The following is a 20,000-nucleotide window of genomic DNA, read 5'->3' on the forward strand; positions in this document are numbered from 1 at the left end:
TTTAATACAGTTAAGTGAGAATTACTCATAAACGTGGATGGCAAAAAAAAAAAACAATAAGCAAAGACCCGAGTGACGTCATCTTCATACCATCTATAGGTGTTGAATAAGATTCGGATTTCGAATGAATGTGAAAAACCAAACTGAATAAATATTCAAAAGCTGATATTTATTACAATTACATTTTGCGATTGGATATTTTTTTAAATGAGCTTTAATATAGTCTAGCGTAATAACTAAACGTGCTTAAAGCAACATTTAACATTTTTAGGACGGGACATGACGCCTGTTAAGCGATATTACATTTTTTTTTCGGAATGTTAACGGCCAGGTACTCATTTTACACCTGAGTAAGGTGAGAGAATGTGAGTAAAGAGCCTTTTCCAATGTTTCAACTAAGCGCCGATTGGAGGCTTGACCCCAGGACCTTCCAATCCGAAAGCGAGTGTCACACCACAAGACCATATCGCCGCACAAACACACACACACACACACAAAAACAAACACACACAAACACAGTTCCAAAAATTCTACTTTTAGAAAGTCTTTTTTTCCCCCGTTTTTATTTTATTTCACATTTTAATGTTTAAAACGGCCACGTAGATCTACGAGTAATACTAATTGTGATGCGGGTTGAATTTTATGATTACGGAACTCTTTGTTTTTTTTTCAAAGCGGCTACCCAATGTTGTTGTCGAAATGGTGAAGCAACACGTTGCTCGTTAAAACAAGCATCAATAAAACTCACTCAACCCTAACACCGACTATATCCGTTGTTTACCCGGGGTTACTTTTACCCCATACCTATTTAACACATTTTTATGAAACAAATTATAGGCGTATGTAGTATCAAAGCTAATGTTTTTAGGGTGTTTTTTTTTTTTACATGTTAATGACAGTTGAATAAAACTATCTATGTACATGCTCATTTTTAAATACATTTTTTTTTCTCCAATTTCGAAAAGTAGCAAAAATCTCTAGGATTGAATAAGTTAATATAACTCATGAAACAAACATTGTAATAAAATACATTCGTTTTGTATTACACACAATCAGGGGCGTGGGTCCATTGGTTTATTTGGTGCCTGGCACCGCATCCAGAAATGGATTACAGCATTAATAAAACACAACACAACACAAAAACAACCTGATAAATGGTATATACCGCCTCTTACTTCTTTGACTAAGTCTTTTCTTAAGATTTTTCCGCTTTCTATTGTATTTACAATCACAGTATGTTTTATGTCATTTTCTTCTGGTTCTGGGTTCTGGCACCACATTAAACTGTAATCACGCCACGCCACTGCATACAAGTATGACTATGTATTACAAGTATGATAATCGTAGTATAGATAGAATGCGCTTGGCCAAGGAGTTCACAACATTGCCATCCGGAAGTATAACGGACCAACACACAAACTCTGTGTAACCATGAACGTTTATAATCTGGTTAATACAGTTTAGCGAGAACAACTCACAAACGCGGATGGCAAAAACAATAACAAAGGCCTGAGTGACGTCATCTGCATACTATCTATATGGTACGGCCTCGTTGTTGTAATGAAAATATTATCAACAAAACTCTGGATAGTCCCCATTCCCAATAATAATACCCAAACAAGCCCATATTATTATTATCTATAGCATTCGATAATTCGGTAGGCACGCTATTGCAATAAACATTATATTATAGACAAACGAGATGGTACATAAATGACATAATTGAAGAGACATCATACAAAAGGAAGGTTAAAAAAAACCACCATATTTGTGACCCTTCGTCTCAAAACGGTATTATGTCGGGATGGACCAGATGCTAAAGAGTCAAATTATAGTTAAACTGGTCAAAAATATGAACCATTGGTATTTAGCTCAGTAAAATATGATATTCCTTCTCCGCTATAAAGCATATAAACTCAACTTAAGCATGATATTTCTGGATACAAATTCCATCTTAAGCAGCTTAATCATCCCGACTTAATACCGTTTTGATACGAGGGGTCACATTTTAGGGTAGATATCATCATAGCAGACCTGCCAATCCTTCACATTCCAAAAGTGCAATCAGGACGCCTGAAAATGGGAATATGAGACCAAAAAATAGGAATTTCACCCCCCCCCCCCTCCCTTTCCACTTTGCTCTTTTTTTCTTCTTACCATTATCATCACTTTTTCGTAAATCGGAATTTTAGAGACAATGGCGGAATAGTACAAAAAGGAAGAGTGACAATAGGAATGATTCCGCCAAAAGTGGAAGGGTTGGCAGGTATGTCATATACCACCCAGACCGTCTATGCCTAATTTATTTATAGAATGCGGGTACAGAAAAAGATGTGACATTCATGATAAGTATACTCTATTCGACGAGCGAGCACGTTTGTCATTAATTGTTTAAGTATAGGCGTCATGTGGATAGTTACCATCAATAGATAGAATGCGCTTGGCTTAGAAGCTCACAACATTGCCATCCGGAAGTATAACGGACCAACACACAATACTATGTGTAACCTTGAACGTTTATAGTCTGGTTAATACAGTTCAGTGAGCATTACTCACAAAGGCGGATGGCAAAAACAATAACAAAGGCCTGAGTGACGTCATCTGCATACTATCTATAGACACACCAACACATACCAGGGCGTGCACTGAGTGAGTATCTAGCCTGGGAACAAAACTCACTTCAAATTTCATGAAGGGCTCATAACTGCGTTTCCACATTTGACAAAAAGTGATATTTTGTAACTTTACATAGATATTTGCGTTTTTGTTTTGGGTTTTGTTTGTTTTTTGTCTTCTAACGAAGGCCAAGGATCGAAAAGTTGTTTGTTTTGTGTTGTTCCTTTATATATATATATATATATATATATATATATTATATATATTATATATATATATATATATATAATATATATATATATATATATATATAATATAAATGGAGTCACTCACTTATTGGCCGAAACACATGTTTCTATGGTCTCCATCCACGTCGTCAGTCGGCATATTATGTCCGTAGAATAATATGCCGACTGACGACATGGATGGAGACCATAGAAACATGTGTTTCGGCCAATAAGTGAGTGACTCCATTTATATTTTTTATATATATATATATATATATATATATTAATATATATATATATATATATATATATATATATATATAAATCTGAGAGATTTATACATTGCGATCCGTCCAAACTATGCCCATCATCAATGCGCATAATGTCGACAGAATAGTGCAGCAAGAACCCAATGGTGAGAGTGAGAGACGCATCACTTCCAGTCAACATCTGCAATCAAAAGATGGTCAGGATTCATTGACAAAAACTGCTATCTACATCCACTTACCCATGACGCTGATCCCAGTTCCACTATGACACAAAAGTTCTTTTTGGGCATGTTCCAATACCTGCAAATATGAATGAAGTCAATTACAGTTCAGTAATAGATTTACTCAAATATTCTAACTAATCTTCAAAGAAGTTATTTTGGAATATGGAAGCGGGTTATTATGTAGCTTTAACAATCCACACCCATTTAAATAAATTGAGCTTTTATATAGCGCAATATCCACTAAATGTGCTCTAAGCGCTTTACAATGAGTCCCTGTCCAACAGCAACATTTAACATATGAGACAAGACACGACGCCTTAAGGCGATATTATAATAATTTTTTTTCGGACAGAGACAACGTTATTAATGGCCAAATAAATATGTTCTCCACGTTTATTTGTGTATTGATGTGCTGACGAAGGGTTTGTGCCCGAAACATCCATTGTCTGTTTTGTTCCCAATCTAGAGACTGTGTATAGATAGCATTGATTTTACCCCATGCCTATTTATGACATTTTTCTGAGACATTATTGGCGTCGTATCAAAGCTCGTGTTTTTAGTTTTTTATGTTAATAAATGATAGTTGAATAAAACTATCTAAGTAGTACATGCTCATTTAACACATTTTTTGGGGTTAAATTTTGAAAAAATAGCAAAAGTCTCTTGGATTGAGTGAGTAACAGCGAGATTGAATTTAGTCTAAATTAATAATTTATTATTGGGAGTATCTCTCTCTCTCTCTCTCTCTCTCTCTCTCTCTCTCTCTCTCTCTCTCTCTCTCTCTCTCTATATATATATATATATATATATATATATATATATATATATATATATAATATATATATATAAATTATAAATGGAGTCACTCACTTATAATATGCCGACTGACGACGTGGATGGAGACCACAGAAGCATGTGTTTCGGCCATAAATAAGTTAATTATTCCACTCATGACTAATACTAATAAAGAGGTCGATATGATAGCGTTGGTGACCAGGAACCCTTAGCCAGCCTTAAAAGTGTTGCGTACAAATTATGTAAACTAAACCTTATCACCATGACATAGAGATAACAAGTCGAGATGTTTCGGGGTCCGTTGCGGCATTCACATATACTGTTGTGTTAGCCGAAAGAGTTCGATAAGAAAGGTGTAACTGTCTGTACAATTCGACCTTGGCCTTGACCCGGGAAACTTGCTAGACGACAGTAGACGTGCAGTGACGACTAGTGCCGCGCTGAGGACCGGACCGAGGACCGGTCCCACGGTCTTTTAGCTGTGAACCGTGGTCCAGTCCCAAAGAGGAAGACCGCCGGCGGTCCTCACTTCTTATCACCTTTCAACGGTCTCGCGCCATACTACTTCCCCAGCGATTCGTTGCCTCGGTCCTTTGCCTATCTTCCACCAATCACCACCCATCCCACTTAATTAATCGCACCCACCCCCCTTTGCCATACACTAAACGACACAGACGACCATAGAGGCAGACGACCACCTCCCTCCACTCCGCAAACCGCCCTTTCGTGTGTGAGATGGGGGGAACAGGAGGCGCACGCCTTGGACGATTCCATTATACGGGGTAAACTTCAAAATTTACTACACCATAATGATCGCAATGACAATGATCTATGATGAAGGCATGACCCCTCTTCTCTAATGGGTTATTGTTTGAAATGTATGTGACTACTAAAGATGTGTGTGTGTGTGTGTGTGTGTGTGTGTGTCGAACCTAGCAAGTTGCAAGTCTGATTTTTTGTTTTCTTTTGTCCATCTCTTGTCGCCACTCCTTTCTATCGCATTGTTGTCATTTAAAATAATACAATAATATTAAAATTTCGTTTGGTGTTTTAACTAATCAAGTAATATGAGTTTCATTAGTTTCTTCCGTCCAAAAAAAACAGTTATAACGTCTGTATTTTTAAAAGGTCCAATAGAATATTTGGGGACCCCGATAGCTCAGTTGATAGAGCACTCTCTTTATACGCAAAAGGCCAGAGATCGATCCCGGGTGCAGTCGATTTTTTCTGAATCCCTGTCTACTCAGCAATGAATGGGTAGCTGAGTTTGTTAGATCTGGCGAAAAGTCACCATCGACCCCTCTTATCACCTCATCCACCCCCTCTTATTATAACTTCACGTCTCTCTCTTACTCTTCAATGCTCGCTGCCCTCTAATGTGTGTGTGTGTGGGGGGGGGGGGGGGGGGGGGGGGTAGGAGTTGCGTGTGTGTATCAACGCCACGAACAAGTCGATCAACGCCTTGGGCGATGCCATTATCTCCGTTAATGGGGATAAATTTCAAATTTTATTAAATTATCGAAGTAACAATGAAGTACGGTGAGCAAATAAAGAAGGCATCACCCCTCTTCTCTAATTAGGTTACAATTTGAAATGAGTGTGACTACTCCGTGTGTTTTACTCCTGTAGGCCACGGTTTTCATCGTGTTGCGGTCTTTAACGGTTCAAGAATGAACGGACCGGTCTAGAGACCGGTCCTTGCGGTCTTCATTTCCCAAGGACCGTAGGACCGTGGTCCTTAAGCTTGCCAAGGACCGCCCCGCACTAGTGACGACAAACATAACAGCTGACTCGGAGAATTGTCCAGTTGTTACTATTAATAGCGCACTACCCTAGAGACTTCATGCGGAGGAAAATTCCTGTAGCTCGTTGTCCCCGCGAGTTACTCGTGTAAATAAACTTTGACCTTTTGTGTATGAACTTAAAGTAACCCTTTGTGGCGAAAATTATAAAACACGTAGGATAGACTCTAGTAACTGGCTCTAAACTATCGGAACAATGGCGGACGCCCTTATGAAATAATATTTCTCCGACGATCATAGAAGCGTATCCAGAGGAAAAAATAACAAAACAACATTATAAATCTGATCATGATTTGACTTTTACACATTCTGATCACAAGACATATGAAAAGTTATAGCCAGCATGAAGAATAAAAAGTACCGATTTTCTTTGTTTAGAACCACGATGGCCGCCGTTGCTGGGCGACTTGACATCAGACTATTGAATCCAATTATCTAAGGAGTACTCTACAGTTTGCAACACATCCATAACTGACCTTAATGTATGACCTAGGTCAACAACTCACTTCCACCGTGCCACTACCCCTTAGTAATAATTGTTAGCCATCTAGGACTTCGTGTCGCTGTTACTGTTACCCAATCATTACGGAGTGGCACAAGGTTGTGTATGTCAAGTTGACCCAACCAAGCGGTGTTTTTTTGTTTGTTCAGTTTTACATTACAATCACAACGTCCAATGAACCTTATTCTTTCCCAGTCTATGCTGTTGAGGCCCTATGCTCCGCCAGGAGCCATGAGGCGTGAGTCAAAGTAAATCTATGCTCCTTTGGCCCATGTTAACTCACTCAATCCTAGAGATTTTTGCTATTTTTCAAAATGGGAAAAAAATGTATTAATAATAAGCATGTGTATACATAGTTTTATTCAACTACCATTAACATGTAACATCTAAAAATAATATTACATGTTACATGTTAATGGTAGCTTATATTATAAGCTTTGATACTACTCCTATTTGTCTCAGAAAAATGTAATAAACAGGCATGGGGTTAAAGTAACTCCGGATAAACTACGGATATAGGGTTGAGTGAGTTAAACGGGAGAATAACAAAAGCTTGCTGCCTGCCTAATCTCAAAACGGCACTTGTCTACCGCAAAGCGCTTTCCGACGGATCTTGCACTCACGCGGTATTTAGCAGTACATAGCAGTAGTTGTCGTAGTAGTCAATAGTACAGAATAGGAAGTTAACGATTACGTTTCCAACCCACAACGATCGAGGAACGACGAGGAAGAAAACGAAGATCTGTCCTAAGACTCTGAGCACACACACATATATATATATATATATATATATATATATATATAGATAGTATGCGCTTGGCTGAGAAGCTCATAACATTGCCATCCGGAAGTATAACGGACCAACACACAAAACTGTGTGTATCCATGAACGTTTATAGTCAGGTTAATACAGTTCAGTGAGCATTACTCATAAACGCGGATGGCAAAAAACAATAACAAAGACCTGAGTGACGTCATCTTCGAACTGTCTATATTATACCTCCTTTATCCTCCTCGTCGTTCGTTGCAGATTGAAAATGTAATCGTTAACTCGCTAATGATATTCGTATTACTATCGATGATGATGATGACGTTGTTGATGATAATAATATCACTAGATATCGCTCTGACATGTTAGGAAACGCAAAATAGAGTCACAAAAGCCAACAATAAAAGGGAAAACATCTGTATCTAATTGCCAGTTTCTGGAAATGCGCCATTTACAAAAAATTAAATAAAATTGAACAGGCCTAATTCATAATTTCTTCTTAATAGACATGTTTATAATATATATCTTCACACGTCAGATGGATGATCTGTAGCATACGGATTAAGCTGTTTGCCTCTAGATTGGAAAGGAGTTGGGTTCAAATCCCGACGGGGACAATTTTCTTTTTCAGTATTAGTCTAATTTTTATTTTCTTTCTATCTAGAACTATTTTCTAACTCTTTTATTCTCATATTTCCTTTTTAAAAAGATTCTTAATTGATGTGTTTATATAAATTATTGTTCTTCTTATCATTATTATTCTATTTTCTTTCAATAACTTATCATTATCAGTTTTATCGACTTACTTTTACCATGTTTTATCATTATTAAAATAATTATTATTCTATTTTATTTTCCTTATTATCATGACAATAATAATAATAATAATAATAATAATAATAATAATAGTAGTAGTAGTAGTAGTAGTAGTAGTAGTAGTAGTAGTAGTAGTAGTAGTAGTAGTAGTAGTAGTAGTAGTAGTAGTAATGATCATAACAGAACAGCATCAGTACAAGTAGTAGTCGTAATAGTAGTAGTGGTAGTAATAGAAGTAGTAGTAATAGTAGTAGTAGTAGTAGTAGTAGTAGTAGTAGTAGTAGTAGTAGTAGTAGTAGTAGTAGTAGTAGAAATAATAATAATAATAATGATCATAACAGCACAGCATCAGTACAAGTAGTAGTAGTAGTAGTAGTAGTAGTAGTAGTAGTAGTAGTAGTAGTAATAATAATAATAATAATAATGATCATAACAGCACAGCATCAGTACAAGTAGTAGTAGTAAGTAGTAGTAGTAGTGTCAGTTTTTACAGAGGTTTGACCTTATAGATAGTTCGAAGATGACGTCACTCAGGTCTTTGTTATTGTTTTTTGCCATCCGCGTTTATGAGTAATGCACACTGAACTGTATTAACCTGACTATAAACGTTCATGGATACACACGGTTTTGTGTGTTGGTCCGTTATACTTCCGGATGGCAATGTTATGAGCTTCTTAGCCAAGCGCATACTATCTATACAATGAGAGCCCTGTTTTACTATTTGCGATCATGACGTAGGTTGCTAACGGTGCCATACAATGCATAATACTCACAACATCCGCCAACCAGATTGTAATAGGTATAACGAACCAAAACACAAAACTGTGTGTGACCTTAAACGTTTATAATCTGTTTGGTGTAATTTAGTGAGAACTAATCATTAACGTTGCTATCTAAAAACAATAACAACGAGCTGACGCAATGTCATCCCAGCTATAGATAGTATGCGCTTGGCTAAGGGGCTCAAAACATTGCCATCCGGAAGTATAACGAACCAACACACAAACCTATGTGTAATCTTAAACGTTTATAGTCTTTTTAATACAGTTTAGTGAGAATCACTCATAAACGCGGATGGCAAAATACGATAACAAAGGCTTGAGTGACGTCATCTTCGATCTATCTATATAAATTCCAGCGTTTGACGTAAGCCTAAGCCTAAGCCTCAGGCCAAAGCGCATATCAATATCACAATCATCAGGTCATGAACTGGAGCGAAAGTTTAATATTCGTCAAACAAAAAAATACGATGAAAAAGACCCGACAATCATCTAAAAAATCTTTAAATTAAATGACATTTAAGTGACGACGAACACAAATTATGTCCAATTCTCAACATTACATTGTCGTCTGTCCATAGGATATGAAGTGAGTAGAACAGTGCCAGAAGACAATAGAGAATAAAAAAAATTTTTCGCGTCTGTCCATAGCTGGGATTCACGACGGTGAACACAAACACAAAGCGATACAAGTAGGTACAAGGTAAACAAAGTGATAACGAACGCGTGTTGTGGTTGTATGTGTAAACAATAAATGGTCACTTACCGACTCGGGTAATTTCGCTGGCCCAGCGGAAAAATTGATGATGTGAGTTGAATTCCCGTTTTCCATTTTAATTATAATATTTCTTTTAATAATACAATGAATCAACAATCAATGACAGATTGTTGTTTTCTATTTCCCAGTTTCGATGATTTCTCACACAGCTGAAGTCGGAGAGGCTTGACGAAAGGTTGCATCAGGTTTTATGCGAATGAGATCGGTGTTTAGATCTGGATAATAAAATCTCATTGGTTTGTCGACTAGGTCAGTAAGGATTGACCTTTACGCGCCTGCGTACTGGAGAGTCATGTGAGCTTTGCATGCCCTAGTTTAGTGCATGAATGGAAAGAAAACCGAACTAGTCAAATTTACACATCTAAAGTACAAAGGATGAAATAATAAAAATTGAATTCGCTATCTTAACATGAAATATTATTTGTAACGATTCAATCTGAATAATATTATTTATTTGATTGCATCAGCCGGTCCTTGACTGAGAACGTTTTAGTTCGTGACGGGAAAGATCAAGCGTAAACCCTGACCTTTAGGGGTATGTTTATCTCAAAGCCATGCACGACAAATATGGGCATTATAAACTAATATGGAAAATGACCTAATTAGCTTGCATTTGATTGGCCCCATACATAACAATGAAAAATCAGCTGGTGAACTCTCTCATGCGGAACAGGCCACACATTAGTGAGAAGGGCTTGAATCAACAGAAAAAATTCCATAACAGAACAGACGACCACACGGTGTTGTGAAACAAATCGGGTCAAACGAAGTTCATTTTTTTACATGCTCTATGGTGCTGATCGACGGTTTAGTCCAAAGGTCACAATCAGTTTAATAAAATAAAAATTGGGGTTCCCAGGGAAGGCGGTGTTCCCAGTAGGAAGGTCACAGAGTAGGTTTTAAATTACATAAAATGCACAACTTAAATCGAACAAATGCGGTTCAAATAAGATTCAATAGTCTGATATCACGTCTCCTAGCAACGAGCAGCTTGGTTTTAAACAAAGAAATTCGGTACTTTTTATTCATCGTGCTGGCTAGAACTGGTTCACATGTCATGTGAACAGAATGTAAAAAAATTCAAAACTTGATCAGATTTATAGATAGTATGCAGATGACGTCACTCAGGCCTTTGTTATTGTTTTTGCCATCCGCGTTTGTGAGTTGTTCTCACTAAACTGTATTAGCCAGACTATAAAAGTTCATGGTTACACAGAGTTTGTGTGTTGGTCCGTTATACTTCCGGATGGCAATGTTGTGAACTCCTTGGCCAAGCGCATTCTATCTATAATGTTTTTTTTATCCTCTGGATACACTTGTATGCTCGTCGGAAAAGTATTTCATAAGTTATACCCATTGTTTCGATAGTTTAGAGCCAGTTACTAAGTTACTCTGCGTCATTACGGGGGAAGTGACGTCACGGCTGTTGAAGCGTATCAACCTCAAGCCAACATGTCAGCAAAAGAATATCAGGAAATTGTAAATGAAAAATAAACAACCTTGTCTCGTTTAAAAGTCTTATAACTTTTTCAAACAAAATCTATCTAGAGTTTAAACAAATGTCTGAAATAAAAATCGAACATTTATGTTGTCCATGTGATTCTAAATGCTCCTTTTGGGTTGGTTTTTGTTTCTAAGGGTTTTACGGCGATTGCAACACAATTTAGGTCAGTGCAAGTTCTCATTCCAAGACAAAGATAGAAAGCATGTTGGAAAATATATATTGGGGGAGGGGTGGGGGGGGGGGTAGAAGACACGGTAAGTACCATATGTTACTTTATCTGGGGTAAGTACCTCCCTGCCCACTATGGGAGGGACGCCGCAGTGAATAGATTTCTGTACCCTCTCTGTTGAGGGATCTGTACCCACACAAGTACTGTCCACGTTTGTTTTTTTTTTTTTAAGCAACAAAACAGAAACAAAATAAATACAGTGCAACCTCTGGATAGCGACAACCTCTGGATAGCGACAACCTCTGGATATCGACAACATCTGGATAGCGACAACCTCTGGATAGCGACAACCTCTGGATAGCGACAACCTCTGGATATCGACAACCTCTGGATAGCGACAACATCTGGATAGCGACAACCTCTGGATAGCGACAAGCTCTGGATAGTGACACTGACCTGTCGTCCCGAATTTTTTCTCTACGTTATTAGTAATAACCCCCCCCCCCCCCCCCCCCCCACACACACACTCCAAATAGCGACATGCATTTTAGTATTTAGTAAAACCCCTTTTTAACGTCACTGTTATAGCAAGAACCGACAGTTGAAACCGATGCTTGATACCCGACCATCTTCATCTCGTATTGTTAACCAATAATTTTTTTTTTTTTAAATGTAAAAATGCTTTCTTTCCGTCCCAATAAGATCGCGTTGTTACCGACCAATCACATCACGTGTTTACTGCACTGCGTGGAATCAGCGTTAGTTCATACGGAATCACAGCAAAAGAATGTTATCAGGGCACGGAATTCTTAAGGGTACATTAACCTTCCCTGTTAACGATATGTCAGATGTCAGTGGAGGTTAACTGGTATCAGATCAGGAAATGCTGTGTCCAATGGGGGCATTTATGGATGTTAATAATTTTATAATATTTGGCGGAATAGCCGGGAAAACAATGACAGTCTCTTTCACTTTATTATTTAAATTATTTTCATTTACAAAATCAATTGTTTTTCGAATCCAAATTTGATATTATTGCGGTTAATATGTAGTTGTTTTATTGTTGTTCGGTCTTTGTTTTGTTTTTTTTTTAGCTTGTTTTTTTTTTTTTTTTTTTTTTTTTTTTTTTTTTTTTTTTTTTTAATATCATAAGATGTAGATTTACTAATTTGAAGTGCTTGTAACTTATGATACACTTAAATAAAAATTTCGGTATTCAAAACTCGTCATCAGCATCGCATGGATTTTAATTAATAAGTATTAATAGTACGGGATGTGACCGTAGCCATCGTTATGTTATAGCCTGACATTGAAACCCAAAAAGACTGGCATTTTGACGTCATTATTTGGTTTTTGCACCGCCTAGTGAGTTGTTAGTAGTGCTCATGGAAACAAGTGATCCCATTGGTTGAACTATTGAATACAACTCACGATTTGTTTTCTTTTGTGGCCAAAGACTGGCATTTTGACGTCATTTTTTGGTCAGTGACAAACTATAACTTTACGATGGCTACGATGTGACCATCTGTGTTTCTGAGATAATTTTCATACTGGCCTGCCCCTCCAGGAAAATGCCACCGCATCCGCATAATTTTGCCTTCATCATATCTTTGCCGCATATTTTGTCTTTTTGATTAAGAAAAAAAAATAGAGAAAAAAAATCTTTGTCGCATATTTCGCACTGTTAAAAAAAATTTTGAGTTTTGCCGTTTAAAAAAATTATCTGGCATACGATTAGTAGCTGATTATAATGCTTAGCAAAATCGATTGATGGACGAAGACCAGAATTTTAAAAATCAACAACAAATTTTTGTACGAAGACCAGAATTTGAAAAATCAACAACAAACTTTTGTACGAAGACCAGAATTTTAAAAATCAACAGCAAACTTTTGTACGAAGACCAGAATTTTAAAAATCAACAACAAAATGTTGTACGAAGACCATAATTTAAAAAAACAAAACAAAAAACAACAAGGAACGTTATGCAAACTGATACAGTGGAATCCGCATGAATTCAACTCTTAAAGTCACCTCCAATATAAGTATTCCACTATATAGATAAACTAAGATAACCCCCAATACCTTCCAAAATCTCTTAAGCAAGTTTAGGCTAAGGTTTAAAATATTTGGACGTTGGTTGTTTTGATTTTTCTATATTTGAACAGGGAGAATTTTTGTTTTCAGTGTACGTCAGACACGCCAAATATCACAATATTATGTAAACAATTTTTTCGACCCAACCCTCCGTTCAAATAGAAGTCTTTACTAATTTATTGGGAGGCCTTCCGAAAGCTCCTACAAAGGGAAACAACTCAAATCATATTCCCTCAACTAACCACAAGAAAAAATAAAACCTCGTACCTTTAACTAACCCTAAGAAAAACAAACACCCAAGCACCTTTGCTAAAACTTATGACTAACCCTAATAGAAAAAAAAAACTCTCGGATTGCTTTGCACTACCTTTCAATACTACTTCACAAATCAAAATGGCGGCCGAGAATCAAAACAATGGTCAAATTTTGAAATTTTAAACTTTCACACAAAAAAACCAAAACAAACAGAATTTGAGCTGTTATATAGTGCAATATCCACTAAACGTGCTCAAAGCGCTTTACAAGTGGTCCATGACCAACAGCAACACGCAACATGTAGAACAAGACATGACGCCTGTTACTGTTAGGCGATATTACATTTTTTTCGGACAGAGACAACGCTGTTAGCGGCCAGGTCTATCAAGGTTTGTTCTAGAGTTTTTAAAATGCTTCTATATGATGACAAATTGAATAAATAAACGCCTGCCAAAAGATCAACGGTGAAAATACAAATTGAAAGAATACTGGGGATGTGGGAGCTTTCGGAATGTCTCCCAATTTATTTTAATTTTGTAGTCGTAAGTTGTCAGATAACCACGAGTCATTGCGGTCATCTCGCGCTGACGTAATCCGTCTACCTGCTTGTGAGTGGTTATGTCAGTCAAAGACATATTTTTCCCGCTGAGTTTCCGCGTCCTTTCCCCGACTATGATTTCATCAAAGAAATTCATTCTCTATTACGTTTACCGACATCTCAGTACGAGGCCGTCTTCTGCTTTCTAACCAGAAAGATAAAGTTGTCCAGTCTGTCCCTCTAGGAAAATGCCACTGCATCCGCTTATATGCGGCCGCATAATTTTGCCTTCCTCATGTCTTTGTCGCATATTTTGTCTTTATTTTTATTTGTTTAGAAAAAAATTGTCTTTGCCACATAATTGGGCCTTTAATGATAATTTGAGTTTTGGAGTTTAAAAATAAACAGCTGGCATTCTATTCGAGTTTTAAAATAATCAAAATGACAAGATCAGGGGAGACAACTGTGTAAACGTTATTGCTGTATAATTTGAAGTGTGTGTTTTTATGGATTGTGTCCCTTGAACTGTTATTTTGACCCAGTGTAGCACGCCAGAATGACTCTATCGCCAAAAAGACTCTAGGGTTAAATTGGCGGACGCCAGGCACACTCTAGAGTTAGCCTCGCGGCCGCGAGACTAGCTCTAGATCGTGCCTCGCGTACGCCGATTTAACTCTAGAGTCTTTTTTTGGGTAGAGTCATTCTCGCGTGGTCTACCGAAACTTCTGTGTCAGCACTAGATTTAAAAATATTTTTTTTTGGAATACTGTGAATTCATCTCTTACTTTGTGAAGCTGTTGTTTTGTACTTTTTTTAAAATAAAAAACAACACATTTTGTCGTTAATAAGAGAGAGAGAGAGAGAGAGAGAGAGAGAGAGAGAGAGAGAGAGAGAGAGAGAGAGAGAGAGGAAGAGAGAGAGAGAGAGAGAGAGAGAGAGAAGGGAGAGAGAGAGAGAGAGGAGAGAGAGAGGATGGAAAATAGATAAATAGATAGATAGATAGAGAGAGAGAGCGAGAGAGAGAGAGAGAGAGAGAGAGAGAGAGAGAGAGAGAGAGAGGAGAGAGAGAGAGGAGAGAGAGAGAGAGAGGGGAGAGAGAGAGAAGAGGGATGAAAAGAGAGTGAAATGGAAATTTAATATCTTTGGGGAGTCAAGGGGGGGGGGGGGGGGGGGGCGGGAATTGTATCTTTAATAGTATTCCATGTTTATTGTCCACAAAATTCAGTAGTTTACATTGCTCGAACAAATATACTAAACATTAATAGAAATGTGTGGATCTTATAACAATATGATCCTCATAGCAAATTTATTTCACAATGCACAGAGACGTCTTTACAATTTAATACAACAAATTCAGACTGATTTCAAATGTATCCAGTTACTAAGTTACTCACTCGAACTACTTGTAAGAGGGTTAGCTTATTGCAAGTGGGATTAATGAGTTCACAGTGCTTGTATATCAGTTAAACTTGGTCATTATATTGAGTAGTCTAGGTCAGTTTTACGTTCCAAAGTTATAGGATTGGTCATAATATTGAGTACTAGAAAATTACTTTCTTTGATCGGTGTTACTTGGTATTTGGGGATAATAAAATCAAATTATAGTTGGAATTTATTATTTGGGCGTACAGATTATTTGGGCGCACTGAACGTAAAACTGACGTTTCCTATTATTTAGTTTAGTTTATTATATCATAAAAGGCGGGGTTTAGCATCAATATGTAGGAATTGACGTTTCAGGTTTGAATATGATTTGATCTTACTCTTAGGGGTTGGATTGTAGACTGACAGGGAACTGTCGAAACTAGTAAGAGGTGTGGCTTGAAATAATTTACAATAGGGGAAAAAGATAGTGTTGCTAGATTTAAGGTTATTCTTCGATTCTACTTTACGATGAGCTGCACTTTTCTAAGTTCTAACATCTTACTAAAAATCTTTATTTTAGAAATATTTCACGTATATTGAAAATGGTTACTTAGGCGAAATGACTTTACATTTGGATTGATTTTACGGATTTGGAATTTATGAAACTGATTGAATTATGTCCATGCTATTTGATTTGGATTTGGAATTTATCACAACAAATAAAACTGTAAGAAATGAAACTTGGAATCTGGACTTTAATTTGAATGTCTTGATGTTGTACATTCAGTTATCATCCTCGGTCCTTGAACCATTTCGTCATTATTAACATCTACAACATGACGCAACGGATAATATTACTATCTATCAATAAAACCACTATACGATCATCAGCCATTACATATGTGTGCAACTATTAGTGCTTAGGCCACTGGGACCCCCCCCTCCCCCCCCCCCCCCCCTTTGGGAGTTTATGCCACTATGTTTTTCAAATAATAGAGCTTATTGGCCATACAAATTTCACTGTTACCGTAAAATAAGTGTCATTTAAGAGAGTTATGGCTCTTTGAAAAAAGTGAGTTGTGTCCCCTTGCAAAAAAGAGACAACATTTATTTCAAAGGCTCTGGAGACTACAATATTACTTCAAATATATGCAAATTGGGTATCAAACTGAAGGAAATTGAATATACTATCAAACTATGTGCACAAGCTTTCAATTTGTAAATATTATATAGATTCACAGAAAGTTGAAACAATTTGTCAGTAATCTCATGAAGTGTCATATCTAAACTTATGGGCTATTTCAGTGTTTTACACAAAAATTTGAAATAAAGAAAAGAATAGGTATGGCGAAGAATGCATTCAACCAGCTGCATACAATTATGAAAAACAGGAATATTAGCATGAAAACAAAAATTAAAGTCCTGGATTGCTATGTACTGTCTGTGCTGCTATATGGTTGTGAGAGCTGGACCATAAACAAGACCATGGTTAAAAGACTGGAGGCAGTGGAAATGTGGTTTTACAGAAGAATGATGAGGGTGTCATGGATGGAAAGGAAAAGAAATGAAGAAATTTTAGAAATGGCAAACAGAAAAAGATCACTGATAACAAAAATCATCAAACGCCAAATGGAATTTTTAGGACACATTATCCGCCACCCTGGTTTGGAAATACTCGCCTTGACTGGAAAGATGAATGGAAAAAGAATAAGAGGAAGACAAAGAATAACGTATTTGAAAGGGATAAGAACTTGGACAGATGAAGCTGAGAAAGGTGGCGCTGCTTTAATAGAACTGGCAAGAGATAGATCAGCTTGGCGGAAGATGACCTCCGACGTCTGCTTCAGATATGGAACTACATGAGATACACAAAAATTATTTTAAATATGGCCAAAAACAGCATGTTCATTAAAAATGTAGCACTGAAGAAAGCTATGGCCCAAGCCTCAACAACAACCTTCATATTTCTACGTAACAGGAAAAACTAAAAGTGTACGCAACCCTTAAATTTTTCTCCACTTTGTGGGATGCCAAATTCATCATAATTTTCATTCTTTTTAAACATGGTATTGATGTCCAGTTGTCACATTTAAAAGTAAGTTGAAGATGTGGTAAAAACAATAGATATATCATGAAAAAAGACTAATTTGTTCACAACCCAAGTGAAGCATCATTACCGAAGACTTTTGAACGAAATCCCATTGTTATATCATGAAGAATAATTGATACTCAAAAGGGATTCTTGATTCAAGATGCAGTAAGTACATAAAAACAATATCCTTACAAGAACTTTTTGAAGATCAACACTGTGCTCTTGGGACAAAACAAGAAGCTGGCCAAATAAATTTCTCTGTGCCTTGATTTTGACCACGTTCATGTCTTTTTTTTCACTGTTACCACTTTCCTCAATGATGCATATGTCTTGGTCTTGTTCCTTTCTAATGGCTTGTGAAATTCTACAGTCTTTTCCTTCAGTCTGTTTTCAACAAAACTTTCAAACAATCTTTTTCCTGTTTTTTCCACGGCTAGCAGGTCATCAGCAGCATCCTCTTGCACTTTCATTCCTGAAGCTAGACTGACCAGACCATCTTCAACTTCAAAGGGATTGATAAATGCTGAAAATGCCTGGAGGATCTTTTGCACTCGCTTTTCACTTTGTCTTTTTTTTCTGCAAGGCTCAATTCTTTGTGGGTGTCTATATCTATACAGTTGTTGTTGCTGATCATTCTTTGGGTTGCTGATACATATTCTGCTCGATTGTGTCTTGTTACACTCCAACGGCTCCCATAGTGGGCAGGGAGGTACATGCTGTGTCTTCTATCCCCCCATACCTGTTTTCCAATTGTTTCCTGTCATTGTCTTGGAATGAGATTACTTAGTTTTGTCCTGATCCTTGCCGGAGTTTCTTGACTGGGAGGGAAACAGTCGAATGTATAGTTATAGTTTTGGGAGATGATATTTTTTTCCTTGTAAATCATCTCTCTGTTATGCATTGTATTATGTTTAGTTTACATATTATATTATATGATTGGTAAACATTTGAGTGTATTCCTCTTAGTTGGGACCTGTGCTTGTGTCTGGATGAGACTTTTAGGTGATCTCAAACTAAGTACTTTAACGGTGTGCTCTTGGAATCTACATCTGTTCCCTATTTGAACCCGTTCCCCTTTGTCTTACCTTTTCTTTTGTGCTTTAATTGTAATTCTATAACTTTTTACTATCCTATTCTCTTCCTTTTTACTGGCGCTGATATGACCTTAATGTGTTGCAAGCGCGGTAAAACCCTTAAAAACAAAAACAAAAACAAACACTCCAACGGTAATAGCTTGGAAGACTCTTGCTGAACCCAACAATACCTCTTTTTGTCTTTGCATGTTTGTTTATTGTTTGTCCAATGGTCATATCAACTGCTATTCTTCCAGCAGGCGTCCTTGATCTGGAGACACTAAATCCATTATCTTGTAACATTTGTTCTGCCCCTGGGTGGGAATGAATCAGGTTGGCTAGTGACACAAAATATACACTGAGATACTTGGCATAATTGTGGTGATTCATGGTAAAAAGCAGTGGGCACAGTTCTTTTAAACAAGATATATGAAGAAGAAAGTTGTTTGTCTTTGTAGCTCGCAGAAACTGGAGGAGAAGCCAAACTCTGTCCATGTATTGGATCCAGTATTGTGCAATTTTTCCGTACTTTCCTGAGCGGACACTCTCTTTGAAGGCTTCATACTGGGAAAATAACTCAGCATACACAATTGACTGGAGAATTTTATTAGCTGTATGGCTTGAAATTCCTTCGGTGAATTCCTTTATGTAAGACATGAGGTCTTTACTGAGTTTTGAATCCGTGTCCTGCTCAAATTTTGCAAGCAGAAGCCTCTCTAGAGCCTCCAAAACAGACACATGCACTCGTATAGCCCTGTTGTAGTTCTTTCCACTCATAACCCTATCCATAGAACCATGTGCACATAGCCCTGCTTCAGTCACAATTTCTTCAAAACCAGATCCACTTTGGAGCTTTCCCAGGGCACCAAGGTATGAAATTATGGTGTGAAAGACACCCAGGTGAATAATGACTGTTTTGTAAAGCTGTGGGTTTTGCCAGACAATATCGTAAGCTTTCTTTGCTACAGCAAGGTCAAATGTTACAAATGTATATGTGTTATATGCCCATTAATCATGCCTGAATTGTGCTAGTACAAAATTCCTCTTGTTTATTTATCACTGAAAGGAAGCAAATACACTGTAATATATATTTTTTTCATATTATAGAGAAAATGGCTATCAAAGATTTAAAAACCCTATATAGCTTTGTAAAATATTTTATGATCTGAGGCAAAAAATGAGAAATGACAATAAAATTCCACTATTTATTGCATTTGAAGCAATTTTAGGGTGATAAACAATCATTTTATTCACAAAAATGAGTTCACGAAAAATTGCACCCGATGACCTTTCAAGGGCCATAACTCCTGTAAATGATACTTGAAAAAACTG

The 20,000-nt window shown here is 37.0% G+C and overlaps 2 protein-coding genes across 2 annotated transcripts in view; one reads left to right on the plus strand and one right to left on the minus strand.

Annotated features, from left to right (window-relative positions):
- The window catches only part of LOC144960781 (phosphoserine aminotransferase-like), a 35,683-nt gene extending 25,900 nt beyond the window's left edge, over positions 1–9,783 (minus strand). Inside the window, exons 1-2 of the mRNA XM_078894124.1 lie at positions 9,566–9,783; positions 3,352–3,412 (exon numbers count right to left, since the gene is read on the minus strand). Of these exons, the coding sequence (XP_078750250.1) occupies positions 3,352–3,412; positions 9,566–9,631 (127 nt within the window). The 5' untranslated portion in view covers positions 9,632–9,783. The remainder of the gene's footprint in view (positions 1–3,351; positions 3,413–9,565) is intronic.
- LOC144960786 (perlucin-like) overlaps positions 1–20,000 on the plus strand; it is a 217,675-nt gene that overhangs the window by 61,056 nt on the left and 136,619 nt on the right. The gene's annotated exons all lie outside the window — the stretch shown is intronic.

The sequence above is a fragment of the Berghia stephanieae genome, chromosome 15, assembly GCF_034508935.2.
Source record: "Berghia stephanieae isolate SIO BIC M18660-M18661 chromosome 15, UCSD_Bste_1.3, whole genome shotgun sequence".
Classification (NCBI taxonomy): Eukaryota; Metazoa; Mollusca; class Gastropoda; order Nudibranchia; family Aeolidiidae; genus Berghia; species Berghia stephanieae.